General features: G+C 35.9%; 1 protein-coding gene across 1 annotated transcript in view; it reads left to right on the forward strand.

Moving 5' to 3' along the window:
- LOC306888704 (alpha-actinin-3-like) overlaps positions 1 to 11,479 on the forward strand; it is a 34,229-nt gene extending 22,750 nt beyond the window's left edge. Inside the window, exons 14-21 of the mRNA XM_079447117.1 lie at positions 71 to 211; positions 3,755 to 3,937; positions 4,035 to 4,169; positions 5,380 to 5,559; positions 6,405 to 6,551; positions 6,625 to 6,690; positions 7,916 to 8,074; positions 9,416 to 11,479. Coding sequence (XP_079303243.1) covers positions 71 to 211; positions 3,755 to 3,937; positions 4,035 to 4,169; positions 5,380 to 5,559; positions 6,405 to 6,551; positions 6,625 to 6,690; positions 7,916 to 8,074; positions 9,416 to 9,574 — 1,170 coding nt within the window. The 3' untranslated portion in view covers positions 9,575 to 11,479. The remainder of the gene's footprint in view (positions 1 to 70; positions 212 to 3,754; positions 3,938 to 4,034; positions 4,170 to 5,379; positions 5,560 to 6,404; positions 6,552 to 6,624; positions 6,691 to 7,915; positions 8,075 to 9,415) is intronic.
- The last annotated feature ends 3,122 nt before the right edge of the window (positions 11,480 to 14,601 follow it).

Raw genomic sequence — 14,601 nt, forward strand, 5'->3', positions numbered from 1 at the left:
TAAAAAAGGAAATTATTTGTAATTGTTTCTTGAATATGACTCAAGCTGATTATTTTCTTTCATCCTCCAGCGTGTAGAAAAACTGTGGGAGACGATTGATCAGCTGTACCTGGAGTTTGCCAAGAGGGCGGCGCCCTTCAACAACTGGATGGACGGAGCCATGGAGGATCTGCAGGACATGTTCATCGTGCACAGCATCGAGGAGATCCAGGTCAGCTGCATGAAGATTTATGCAAAATATAAATATGAAGAGTTAATTTGCAAAAACAGATAACTCTTGTTTTTTGTTTTTTTCAAAATTCATGTTTTTTATTATGTTATTATGTTTTATTGTGTTAGTTAGCTGTATTTTTGGGGGTATTTTTTAACCAAATCAAAATAACCCAACAGCAGTTTAGCTGAGATTAATTGGGATGCACAATGAAAAAACATGATTTTTGAAAAAAAAAAATTGAAAATGAGTTATGTCTTTGCAAATGAACTCTTCATATATATATAAGAAATAATATAAATTATAGTGTGTGTGTACGCATATATATATATATATATATATATATATATAGATATATAGATATATACACATACACACTGAAGAAAAGTACAATTAAGTATTCTAAGTATATTTGGCTTATAGTTGTGATTACTATTATAATAATATAAAGGTATTACAAAGTACAATATAACAAATTACTAGTAGTTTAATTCAAAATGTACTCTCATAAGCTAATTTTTTGGAAATGATATAACTAGTAAACTAACAGTAAATGTACAACATTACTTGTAGAATAGTTCAGAGTGTTGTTTGCGATATAAAAGTATACTTTTAACTAAAAAGAGGGCCGGTTTAGTTCCAAGAAGTACTGAAATAGTGCACTTACAAGTATGCTGCTGGTATACTTTAAATTCAAGTTTACTAAAATGTGACATGTGACCTGTACAATGTCATGAGGTTCAATAATGAAACTATGCATGCAACATAAATTAAGATTTGTTCCCTCATTTTAGTAAATTGTGGCCAAATTGTATTAATTATTTACTTTTTTGTATTAAATCAAAACAAGGGAATGAATTAGTTCAACATGGCCACGATAAATATTTATTGTGGCCATGGAACAAAATCTTAATTCATGGCCACAATAAATATATTTTTGTCTGCATGTCATGTAAAGTACTGTACATGGCGAACACAAAACTGCATTAATAAATATTAAAATTAAAATAAAATATTTCATCAACAGAAATGTCATTTCAGAGGTGGAGAATGCTTTTACTTTTGATGAAAAGGCTTATAAAAGTTTGTTTTGAATGACGTGCACTGAAAAATTCAGAACAACACGACCTGTTTCATAGCAGTATGTAATTATTTCAGTGCCCACGTTTACAGGCCGCATTATTCACACCGACTGCGTACGTAAGCTCCGCATTTGCAGGTGCGAGTGCAACTTTAGTGTCTATTTTTGTTGCATGTAACTGAAGCAGAAAATACTGTAATGCACTGCAAACCTATTTATCAAGACAGTCTTGTGCAGCGCAGGCTTTTATGGAGCAGCGTGAAACTACTCACCCATTATTAGATAAAAAGACATGCACATGAACAGCACTTCTATTCTGAATAACCGTTTTATAATTTATGATGGGTTTTAAAGGAAATATTCAGTGAAGTAACCCAGAAAGCACTATATTTTCTGGAAAGAGCAGCGGCTCATGTTCTTTGTGTCAAAGTGTTTTACTGCTGTTAAGTGAATCACACCAACAACTTCACAACTTCTCACTCTTCCTGTTAGTAGCATGAAAACCATCCGTTATCTCTATTTTCTATATATCTATAAATCTATATACATCTATGAAGTGATCAAAGAGCAGCGTGAGTCTTTCAGTGATTTAATTTCTTGCGTTTTCGCCAAAACTTCCGTTATAATCAATGACACAGTTTGTAAATGCTCAGGAATCGCTCTTAAATCCTTAAAAAAATGCATTTGGTGACTCCTTTAAAGGGGTCCTATTATGCCCTTTTACAAAGTCTTGATTTGGTTTTGGGGGTCTACTAGAAGAGGTTTTCATGCTTGATTGTTACAAAAATGCATTATTGTTCACATATTTTTTTCCATAACTGAGTTACTGTTGCTATGTCTGACAAGCTATGTTACCACATGTCATGTTCTCACACAGTGAAAAATACATTGCGGACAGACAAGACAGAGTAGGTTTTGCTATGAAACAAAATCTCAGTTTTCAAATTTGAAATTCAAACAATAAATCCTATCCTTTTGGATGTTTAATGTGTCATCACAGATCTCTGCAGCGCCTCAGTTCAAGCAGCACATGAACCGATCGTCTTTTTTGCGAGTTATAGCATGAAATAAACATGAATGAACATCAGAAGGTATCTAATTTCAACTGCAGAAAAACCTTACACACAATTTTTCAAGTCCACCAACGTTAATCTACCCCCTTGTTTGGATTGTTTCTCAGATAAAATGGTAGAGTATAGCCCTATTCGGATGGGACTAGTTTTCTAAACTACGTTTGAGTTTCGAATCTTATCACCTGACGTCTGCGATTGTCATGCACCAATTCTGATGGGACTAACATCTCTGTGTTTATTACAGAGGTGGGAGGGTTTGTTTTGTATCTGGGCATGCAGAGATCACGCGCTTTGTATGCGTGCATTGCGTACAGTTATTCTGATTGATTATCATTAGTACAATCACAGTTGTACTACAAATACCACGGTGAAGCTAAATGGCTCCTATAGCAAAACCGTGGTTACTTTAGTTTAACCATTTTATTTTTTATTTATTTATTTGTAGTAAACCCAGGTACATATGTAATTAAAACATTATGTAATTGAGTGCAGAAATGAATGTGAATGTGAAGTAATCTTACTTGACGCTGATATTACAGTAGCCAGTCTTAACAGTTTACGTGATCTGGCTCTTGATTTCATTTTATTTTTTAAATTTGTTTGCCAGTAGGCAAACATATCAAAAATGTGCTCTGTAATAGTGTCTACAGTACTTCACATTGACCAAAACACATAAGGAAACGTGTTGTGAAAAGAAAAATATCGTCGGCAATCACAGACATCGCATTTGGACGGGATTAGTTTTCTCAGAGGATCACCGAGTTTGCTGAAAAACAGTAGGTAATTTGCTCTGGAATTATTACAGAGGTTGTGTGAGAAAAACACAGACATGGCAGATTCGGACGGGATTAAAATCACCAAGTACGTTTGTGAAACACAAATTTCCCTGTAAAACTAGTCCCGTCCCAATAGGGCTTATGATTGGTCAGATCGCCTGTCAATCAAACTCCCTGCAAAGGTTGAATTTCAGCCCTTTACCATAACGTGAGTTTCATCTGCTCAGCTGTAAATTTTAAATAATTTTACCATTACAGTCTATGGTCTCTAGCACCGCTCAACCAGGGTTGTATTTCCCAAAAGCATCGTACGCCTAAGTTGATTGTAGCTCCATTGGTTTAAAGGGCCTACGATGTATTTAAGCTTACGATGCTTTTGGCAAACGCAGTGCTGGCTTCGCCCGCGTTTTTGTGGGCGGAATTATTTAAAAGAGTGATATTATGAAGAAGTAGTTCTTGTAAAGTGTTTTCTGTTAAAGAGTATATGCAGTGCAGACTTTGAGCTTTGCAGATTTTTTTTATGATCAAACTGCAACATTGCACACTGTTGAAAAAGTAAAAAAGTATAATAGGACGCCATTAACTACAATTTTAATCTCCATTTGTCTTTCAGAGTCTGATCACAGCTCACGATCAGTTCAAGGCCACCCTGCCAGAAGCCGATAAGGAGCGTGTTGCCATCATGGGCATCCAGAACGAGATCACCAAGATCGCTCAGACCTACGGCATCAAGCTGGTCGGAGTCAATCCTTACACGGTCCTCAGCCCACAGGACATCACCAACAAATGGGAGGCTGTGAGTACACACACAAAGCTCATGGCTAGTCATTTACTTCACTTCTGGATGCATGAAAAGACTCAGATGTGTGTTTCTGATCCGTCGCCCCCTGCAGGTGAAGCAGCTGGTGCCCCACAGAGACCAGATGCTGCAGGAGGAGGTTGCCAGGCAACAGGCCAATGAGAGGCTGCGGCGCTCCTTCGCCGCTCAGGCCAACATCATCGGACCCTGGATTCAGACTAAGATGGAGGTGAGCGTATTCAACACGAAACAAGCAGGTGATGGGGTAAAGTACAAGATTTAAGGCAGTTGCGTGGGTATCAGGGTGGGAAGTCACTAATTCACGTTAATGAACTGATTCATTCAGACAGCTCACGTAAGTGAAGAAATCTGATGCAGCATGATGCGAATGAACACTTCTCATACCCCCCCCCCCCCCCCCCCCCCCCCCCCTCCCATTTTACTTTAACCTGTACAGCCATAATAGATTTAATTTAGTCCTGCTGGGGCATTTTATTGCTCCTTTATCTTAAATTTGGGGGCCAATTTGGTTGCGTTTTTGCCTTGAGTCCCATTAATTTCCAAAAACATAATTTTCAAGTTCTGATAAGGGTATCAGTCCTAGGAAGTAACTTAGTTTTTGTTTGAGTTTTTTCTCCTTTATTTTGAATGATTTTTATATATTTTTGTAAAGTTAAAGTTTTGGTAATTTTGTGTTACCAAAAATTTTGTGTTTTTGTCATTTTTATTATTATTATTTATTTTTAATTTCACTTTAATCTCGACAGACATAATGGATTTAGTTTAGTTGGTGTGAGGCATTTTTTTTTGGTCCTATGTCTTGAATTTGAGCGGCATTTTTGTTCATTTTAGTGGCGCTTTTGCCTCAAGCCTCCATTAATGTTTGAAAACGTAACTTTAAAGGGTATCAGTTTTGGGAAGTAACTAAAAGTAAAGCATCAATTTAAACTACATTAAAATGCTTCCTTGCCAGTTAGCTTAAATAGAATAGCTAACTATTCTATTGGTATATAGCTGGGTAGGATTGTTGTTTCCTGTAGCTCAAATAGTAGAGCATGGCGCTAGCAACACCAAGATCATGGGTTCGATTTCCAGGGAAAGCAAGAGCTGATAAAAATGTAAAAACTGTAACTTGAATGCAATGTAAGTCACTTTGGATAAAAGCGTCTGCTAAATGCATACATGTAAATGTAGAATAAATATATATTTTATTGTATTTCAGGTAACATTTATTTTAAGAATTTTTATTTTTTTTATATAATAATTTTAGCTGTGGTTACTAGCTACTTTTAGTTTGATTCCTTATGAGTAGCTTTTAGTTTCTAGCTTGATTAAGCTTCTCAACATTGCTGATCCCCTATTTTATTTACAGACTTCTGTTCTTTCTCTTCTAATGCACATTTGTTCACCAGCTCTCTCTGTCGGTTTGCTGTTATTAGGAGATCGGTCACGTGTCGGTGGATATCACCGGCTCTCTGGAAGAACAGATGAATAATCTGAAGCAGTATGAGCAGAACATCATCAACTACAAATCCAACATTGACAAACTGGAGGGAGATCACCAGCTCATTCAGGAGGCGCTCGTCTTTGACAACAAACACACCAACTATACCATGGAGGTATTCTGTTACAAACACAGGCTTCATTTTCACAACAATCTCACAATTTGGTTTTGTGTTACATGGCGGACCAGAACTAGTTTCATGCTACCTGTGAATATTTGACAGGCTGGATTTATATTTTAAAATCTATTTTTGTACAGATACACAACTTAAAGTCTTCACAAAAGCAAAGCTTTTAAAAAGATCATTTAAAACATGCATTAGTCCTATAGCGGGGTAAGCTGTCACAGTGGGAACCTACCGTTTTATTGACACAAATTCAAGAGGAATGCCTTTATTTAAAATATAGCTAAAGTAAAAAAAAAGCAATGATAACACTTTAGAATAGGGAACACTTATTCAGTATTAACTATGACTTTTCCCTCAATAAATTCTTAATAAATGCTATTTTACAATTAATAGTTAGTTTAGGTATTAGGGATGTAGAATAAGGCATTAATATGTGCTTAATTACTAATAAATGGCTAATATTCTAGTAATATGCATGCTAATAAGAAACTATATATGTATTTAATGTTATTGATTTTGTATATTTTTTTTAAATAATTATTTAATTATAATTAATTATAAAAGATCATTTACTTTTTACTCTTTAATGATTAGCCTGGTCTCTCTGATATATTTTAGTGATGCGTTCATAATAATATTTAGTTTAATAATAATACAAAGTTTTATTTGTATGATGCCTTACCCCAAAATAGAACCATTAAACAGAGCTTGCATGACAAATACACATTACACACAGAACAGTGAGCATTATGAGAGGAATGATGAATGTTCAAGAGCCTGCAACAATTCACGATGGCTCTGTTTCTGGCATCATCCGTCATTGCCTCCTCCAGCACATTCGTGTGGGCTGGGAGCAGCTGCTCACCACCATCGCTCGCACCATCAACGAAGTGGAGAACCAGATCCTGACCCGCGACGCCAAGGGCATTAGCCAGGAGCAGCTCAATGAGTTCAGAGCCTCCTTCAACCACTTCGACAGGGTCAGTGAGACACACATCCACATTCACATCTGACCGTATGCAAGGGGGATTCACTATTGTTTTTAACTTGCAGAAGAGAAACGGCATGATGGACCCCGACGATTTCCGCGCATGTCTGATCTCCATGGGTTATGATCTGGTGAGTGACGAGAAAACTCCACCCACTCACATAAAACACCACCTGTATCGATATTACTAATGCACTGAGACAAAATCCTTCATCCAAATTACATGCACATACAATTCAAAGGTTTGACAGAAAACAGAAAAAGGCACTAACAAAACTGTGGCAACAAAGATGGAAACATAATAAAAATTGTATTTCCATCTCTGTTGAAACAGTTTTGGACGTGTCTAAAATGACAGTACCCTTATGTACAAGTCATTAGTGTTTGGTGATGAGTTTTTGGCTCAAGGTCTGCATATGAAGTCACACCAGAGGTGTTCAGCTGGGATCAGGACTTGGCTTTCTGCAGACCAGTCAAGTTCTTCCACACTGACTCAATCAATCATGTCTTTTTGAACCGTGCCTTCTACACAGAGGTACTGTCATGTTAGAATAGAAAAGGGTCCTGTCCAAACTGTTGCTATAAAATTAGAAGCACACAATTCCCTAGAATATCATTATATGATTAATCATTAAGATTTGTACTAATAGAAATCACTAAAGTAGTCAAACATGTTCATTAGAAGGGGGTGCCAATACTTTTGGCAATATAGTGTATTTGTGGAAACTGTAGTACTTTTTTTTTTAATGGATAGTTCAAAAGAACAGCATTTCTTTTAATGCGCTTTTAACATTAATATATCTTTTTCTCTGTTACTTTTGACAAATTTAATAAATCCTTGCTCAATATAACGTATTAATTTATTTTAAAACACCAATTCAAAATAAGATTTTTTTTAAATTCTCAAATATTTTGGATAAATATATTTCCAAGAAAATTCCAACAGAATAAATATATTTCCAAGAAAAATATGATACAAAAATGTATAATTTAAAAAATAAATAAATGTAAATAAATAAATAAAACACAAATAAATAATTAATTATAAAGAAATAATTAATGTCCAAAAATGTAAACCTATCACACATTTGAGTATTTTGTTTTGAACATTAAACAAATTAGTTATTAGTAATTAGTAATTTTTTCATTGTTATTTTTACATAATTTTTAAAGGCTTATATATTTTTAGTTAAGCATGATTTTGCAGAAAACCTCTCTTTCATACTGAATCATTTATGATTTGCTCAAGCCCTATCTCAACCAGGAATAATTTCAATCTCTGTAGGTCCTGTGCTTGACACCAATAAGCACAAAAGTAAATGTGATATCTTGAATCTGATTGGTTGTTTCTGTCAGGGTGAGGTGGAGTTCGCCCGCATCATGACCCTGGTGGACCCCAACAACACAGGTGTGGTGACCTTCCAGGCCTTCATCGACTTCATGACACGCGAGACGGCTGAAACCGACACTGCCGAACAGGTCATGGCCTCCTTCAAGATCCTGGCCTCCGACAAGGTGAGATCAACATCTAGTGTTGCTGCTCTTTAATCCATGTGTGTCTGTATGGCAAGCTGATTTAACATTTAAGCCTTTAAAATGTACTAGTATCTATTTTCATGCTACTAGTACTGATTTTTTAGTTACTAGTATCTATTTTAGGTACTAGTACTTATTCTTGAGCTACTAGTTCCTATATATTAGATACTAGTACTTGTTTCAAGAGTGACTAGTGACTATTCTGTTATTACTACTGCCATTGACTTCTATAGGGATCTGTAATTTACATATCAACTATTCAGTTCTGACTATGTCATCCTATAGTGACTGCTATCTTTTTAAATATTAGGCATTCATTAAATAATAGTACATATCAACTATTATTACCTTTCATTAGATATTAGTATCTATTTAAAAGATATAGTTATTCATTAGGCGCTAGTACTTATTTATCAGTGTAATTGTTACTAGTAACCATTCTTATCTAACTAGTCACAACTGATTTTTTTACTCGTCTTAGGTTATGACTAGTCAGAATGGGCCCTGTAGAGGCCAATTAAAATCTTACTAGTAACATTTGGAATAAGTATTAGTCTCCAATAAATGTGTACTAGTATCTATTCAATAAGTATTAGTTGCTAATCAATAAGTAATAGTATCTCATAATAAGCATCACTATTTAAAACGTACAAATATCTAGAACTAGTATCTAACGATTAAATACACTAATTATTTATTAATATACTAGTACCTTTGAACTAGATACTAGTACTTATTGATTAGATACTAGTACTTATTCCAACAGTGACTAGTAACTATTATGTTGTTGCTAGAAACACATTTCACATTGTTGCCATTGACTTCTATGGGGATCTGTAATTGAGATAGCAATTCACGTCTGACTAGTATGTATTCCATATTTTTATATACTAGTAGTTATTAATTAGGTAGTAGTACTTATTTTTTTTAGATACTAGAACCTATTATTAGATACCTGAACTGAATAGGTACTACAATCTACTGAATGTACCAGTATCTAATAAAAAAGAACTAGTAGCTAATGAATAAGTACTATTATCTTTTAAAAAGGTACTAGTACCTAAAGAATAAGCACTAGTAGCTAATGAGTATGTACTATTAGTTAATTGACTAGATGCTTGTATCTACAAATTAAGTACTAGTAGCAGGAAAATAGATACTAGTATGTTTTAAAGATCAAATGTAATAACAACTTGCCATATTATCTGGAAGAATTCTGAATTAATTACGCTCTGTTTATTTGCACACGTTTTAAGACCAATTTTAGTACAAAAACACAGTGAGTGTTGGTCTAAAAAAATGTCTCTTTTTGTTGTTCAGCTCTACATCACCGTGGAGGAGCTTCGTCGTGAACTCCCACCAGAGCAGGCCGAGTACTGCATCAGCCGCATGACCAAGTACATCGGCCCCGAGGGGGCCCCTGGAGCCCTGGATTACATCTCCTTCTCCAGCGCCCTCTATGGAGAGAGCGATTTATAAACGCTCTGAATGTCTTTCTTTTTCTCTTTCTTTCCTCTCATCTTTCTCTCTCCTCTCGTTTTCTCCAAGCCCCCAAGTGTAGTTTTCGATCTACGAGGGAGTTAATAATATCCCTCGTTTCCCCTCTCTGTTTTTCTGTCTGCTAGCTTTAACATCATATTTGTACTACATCCACCCTGTAAAGGACGTGTAACGGAGGATTTTAATCTCGCTGTCACTCAAATCGTGTCCAATTTGGATGCCAAACCCTCCTATATGCATCTGATATGATGAGTCTAAAGTCAGCATGGAATTAAACCAACCCCATTTACGTTCATATTTCACGTTTTTGTGAATGATTCTTCAGTGCAGTTTAGGATCTTTCATTGAAATATAACTTGCTCCGCCTCTAAAACGACTTTCGTTTTCAGATGATGTCATCTAGGCCGGAAACAGTCAAAAAAGCTGCAGTCACAATGTAAAAGTAAAATGGGTTATAACACCATTTCATGTTGACTTTCGCACGCTAAGCCTAGCTTTCCCTCTCTGTGCCAAATAAAACCTTCCAACATGATAAAAGAGATATTAAAAAGTGTGTTTGTTGATGCCGAAGAGCGCTTATGAAGATGCATGCTGCGTTTATTCTACAGACATTAATACACGAGAGAGCTCCCCTTTTCGTTAATACTTTATTTTAAGACCCCAAAAGCACTACTGCTGTCCAGTGTCTTCTTAATATGAAACTGTGAGAACAACTGAATAATCACAACACAGAAATGGTGTCTCTGTATGTTGTGTTGCTATGTTTACCCCTTAATATAATTTATGATGTACGTCTTCACTGTTCGGAGGACAATTCATTATTTGTTTTCCTTTTATTTGGAGAGTTTGTGCCAAAATGATCAACAAAAGCCAGTAAATGAACTTAGATGTTATTGCAGAGTGTATGTGTTGTACTGGCCGGAAAGGGTTCTGCTAGTCAAAGAGCTAAACGAAAACCAGGTTTGCCTTAAAACCGACTGTAAGCACCAGGTACGTACAAGACAGTATTTTAAGTTTTGTTATTCACACACCTGCAATTTCAAGGTAATAGTTCACTCAAAAAATAAAAATAAAAAAAGTTCTGTCATCATTTACTCACCCTCATGTCATTGCAAACCTTTATGATATTCTGCATGTCTAAATCAGCTGACCAGGGTCTGTCAAGAAGTCTATATGACTCCATATTCGGCTTTGAAGATATATAACAACTTGCGAAAAACAGACCCTAATAAGGCCAGATAATTATATGAGCGTCCACGCCAACTGACAATAACGTTCGGTTTATTATAAGCGCGCTTTCTTTATGCCTTCTGCCGCTTTAAATGTTCGCGCGCTTTAACGCTGGGTGGATTCTGATTGGCTATCAATGCTTTATAACGTTCTGAAAAAAAAGTTCTGAAAAAGTTAGCAAATTGTTTCTCTGTGTGTTATCTTGGGAACGTCGCGTCCCAATTTTCAAAGAAGGATAAGACTTTATAGTGTTTAGACAAGAATAACATTCTGGTTTTGAACACGAGTAAATGATGCCAGTTTTTATTTTAGGGGAGCTATTCCTTTAAGAGCAGTGTGCGAGGAGATCGAGGAAGTTTTGGAATGTTCTGGAAGTTTTGGAAGGAGGCATGATACCTTCATCCTCAGACGGGCCTTGAAGCTATTTAAGGATATGGTCTAGTTTCTATTGGCGATATTTAAATAATTTCAATTACAAATGTTGTTGATTATTATCCATCATGATGTGATTTCTGGGTAAAAGTATTTCAATGACCTTACAGATCGCCTCATTGTGATCACCTCTCTGTCTCCTATGGGTCTCCATTTTCGCTTTTCAAACAAAGAGTATTAAGAGTTAAACTGAAAAACCCAGAATAAAACGTCTCAATCGGCTCTTTCTGTATGTGTCGTTTGTTGTAAGTTGATAGTGTGTTCCTCTCGGTTGGCTCCAGTAGGGAAGCGTTAGGATGAATTTACAGTAGATGAAGGCCAGCCGTTCTTCTCAGCGGTCAGCTGTGGCTTTCAGGGATTTAAGCCTTGGATATTGTTGACAAAGCGCTCAAATTTTTATTTCACTTCGCCTTTCAAATAAAGTTTTGTTCGTAATAAATTCACGCGACTCAAAAAAACTTTTGCAAATTTCTAATCGTTATTAACAGTTTTGGACATTAACAAATAGGCCTAATAGAGGTTTGAAATCCAGATCCAATCAAAACAGTAAAAAGTTTACGTTGAGTTTGTATAATATTAAATCATACAAAACAGAGCTGTCTTTAGTTATTCCGTACATTACATCTTGTAAGGTGAGAGTGAAGCCATCAACCAACCTCCTCTCCATCATACAGTCCGGCAATGCTTTCCAAAAAGACTGAGACAAATTACATGTAAAAATATATCTGGATCTTGAGTTTTCATAAATATTCATGGCTCCTGCTATTGCTGTGACATCACAGGTGTGCATGTGCACTCCTACTTCAGATCTGTTTTTCCAGTCAGGTGCTTTCTATTAATTGTACCTAATAAAAGAAGTGTACTATTAATTGCATTTAATCTATGAACACTTTGATCTGATTTATGCACATACCAGCATGATCTGATTGAAGATAAGGTGATATAGGCTACTAATGAGAGCCTGACACTGAATCTTGATGTGCTTTACTTAGTAGATTAACATTTATCAAAGTCCATCTCATTCAATTGAATCTAATTGAATCGAGAGGATCCTCGTAGAGAAAGGTCAATGAAAACAAGGTCGGAGTTAATTATACCCCGCAGAAAACAATTTCCTTATCAGCAGAGCAAAATCCCAACTCCAGCGATTTGTTTTCACGTCATGAACTGCTCCATTGTGTCAAAGAGCCCCCAATCCATTCACTGCAGCTTTATGGTACTTCAAGACCCATTGCTGAAATCAACCTGAGTTGAGAGGATTATTTCCAGAGATGTGTGTGCGGCCGAGCTAAAGAGGATGATGTGTGGGGTGTTTTCATAGAAAAGCTGGTTTGAATGGCCCTGGCTGGATGCGAGTTGTGGCCAACACCAGACTGGCCTTCATTATGAAGATTGGCTGCTGGTCTTAATCTAGATTTCTTTTTTCATCTCCAATACATCTCATTTGGGAGCAACGTAAAGGTTTTACTGATGCAATGGGAATGCTAAGCTGCTCTGTATGTGAGCGAGTGTGTCTGGTACAAGCCGTGCTGTGACAGTGAAGGCGGATTGATATTACGCTGCATAATACAGGAGTGTGGCTGCATTCGTAATAACGTACTATCACACAACTCATACCATTGCAGTATTTTTTGTATGCATTGAATACCCAGATGATCTACTGCTTTAGCTGAAATGTGCATTATACAGCCAGTGCACAACGCATGAAATAAGGATATGCATTTTTCATAAATAGGTTTCGTTTTGATCCCTCTGTCCTCAAATATCATATTGAGGACAGAATATGCACTAATTTGCATACATTTCCAGAATATAGCGTTGAACAATGGAAAAAGCCACTTTCAAAATTCTAGTTTTGCTCGTTGACATTTTAGATGTAGTTTTTTTGCAGAAGGGATTTTCAATTTCTCTTTTTATCGGTTCATAAATCAGAAAATACTGTTAACAGACAGTATAAATAATGTTAACAGTTAACAGCTTTTATAAATAATGTTCCATGAAATCAGGCAAATGATGTAAAAACATACCTCTCTGTAAAAACCTTCAGAATATAAATTAAAAACAGCCTTTAAATATATGCACTGAAATTAAAATAAGGTGCTATTTACACTGTTAATTAGATGCTATTTACACTGTTAAAATAGTCAGATTTTCTGCTATTTATACTACTTGCAAATAGTGTCAGTTATCTGCACCTCAGTAAGTATTGTAGTATATTATAAAACTCCACAATAATAACGTATTGAGTGTAAATTTAATTTTAATTATTAAATGGATGCCACCTTATTGGGACAATAAAGCCCTCCCTAAACCTACCCTAACCCTACCCCATACTTTATTTCCAACTTTTTGATTATTTCCTTCATTTTTATTGAAAATAAATACCTTTCCGGTATAAGGGAGAAATAAAGTTTGGCTGAGAAATAAAGGTGGATTCAAACTTGGGTCGATCGTGTTTATAAGAACATGGTACACATGATGGTACACAAGTGTCTTTTGCAGTGTTGACCAGCGAAGTTAGTGTTAATAGCCTTTGTCAACAAGGCGGGCTATTTGCACTTAGTGTAGACCCTCTCAATCTAGACACTCCCAACAGGACAAAGTGCAATAAAACAAACACTTAAAGGTGTATTCTGGATGTTTCTTTACACTTTCTTTAGTCTGAAAGAAGACGTTATGGAAGCAAAATAGCCCCAATCAATGAATGAATGAATGAATTTGTCTTTTTCTTCATAGAAAATTCTATTAATTTCATTTAAGATGACAGTCTAAAAAAAAAGAAGAAAAAAATATATATAGGCTATTTGCAAATTGGTGATTTGTTTTTTTTTTTTTTTTTTTTGTCATGCCGATTTGTAAAATCAACATACAGTGCAGCATCAACTCTGGATTAAAGCCAGAGGCTGTATTTTCCTCTCTTTTTCTCTCTCATTTTAATCCAGAAAAATGCTGTCATTAGACAATCACAATCAAGTATATTTTGGGAGCAGTGTAATATTGAATTATACCATTTTTCCCACGGTTTATTTGATAAATCCTGTGAGAAGCAGTGGCAGATGTGGATGCGTGCAGTCTGAAATGGGACAGAGATACCTATTCATTGAAGTGACTCACACACCTGTCCAATCGCTTGTGAGAGCGGCATCTCAGGAGGTTCACAGAATTCTATCAGCAAAGGTAGTTCTGTTCATCTTTAAAGTTTCCAATCTTTCCATCCACATTCATTCTCACCCAAGGACTCATACACAAGATCTATTCTTCTGACAACCCGCACTTAAACACGCACACACACACACACACACACACACACAAAGTCTCACCCAGCCCTCATTGTTGTTAACAGT

This window comes from Barbus barbus (genome assembly GCF_936440315.1).
Source record: "Barbus barbus genome assembly, chromosome: 2".
Classification (NCBI taxonomy): Eukaryota; Metazoa; Chordata; class Actinopteri; order Cypriniformes; family Cyprinidae; genus Barbus; species Barbus barbus.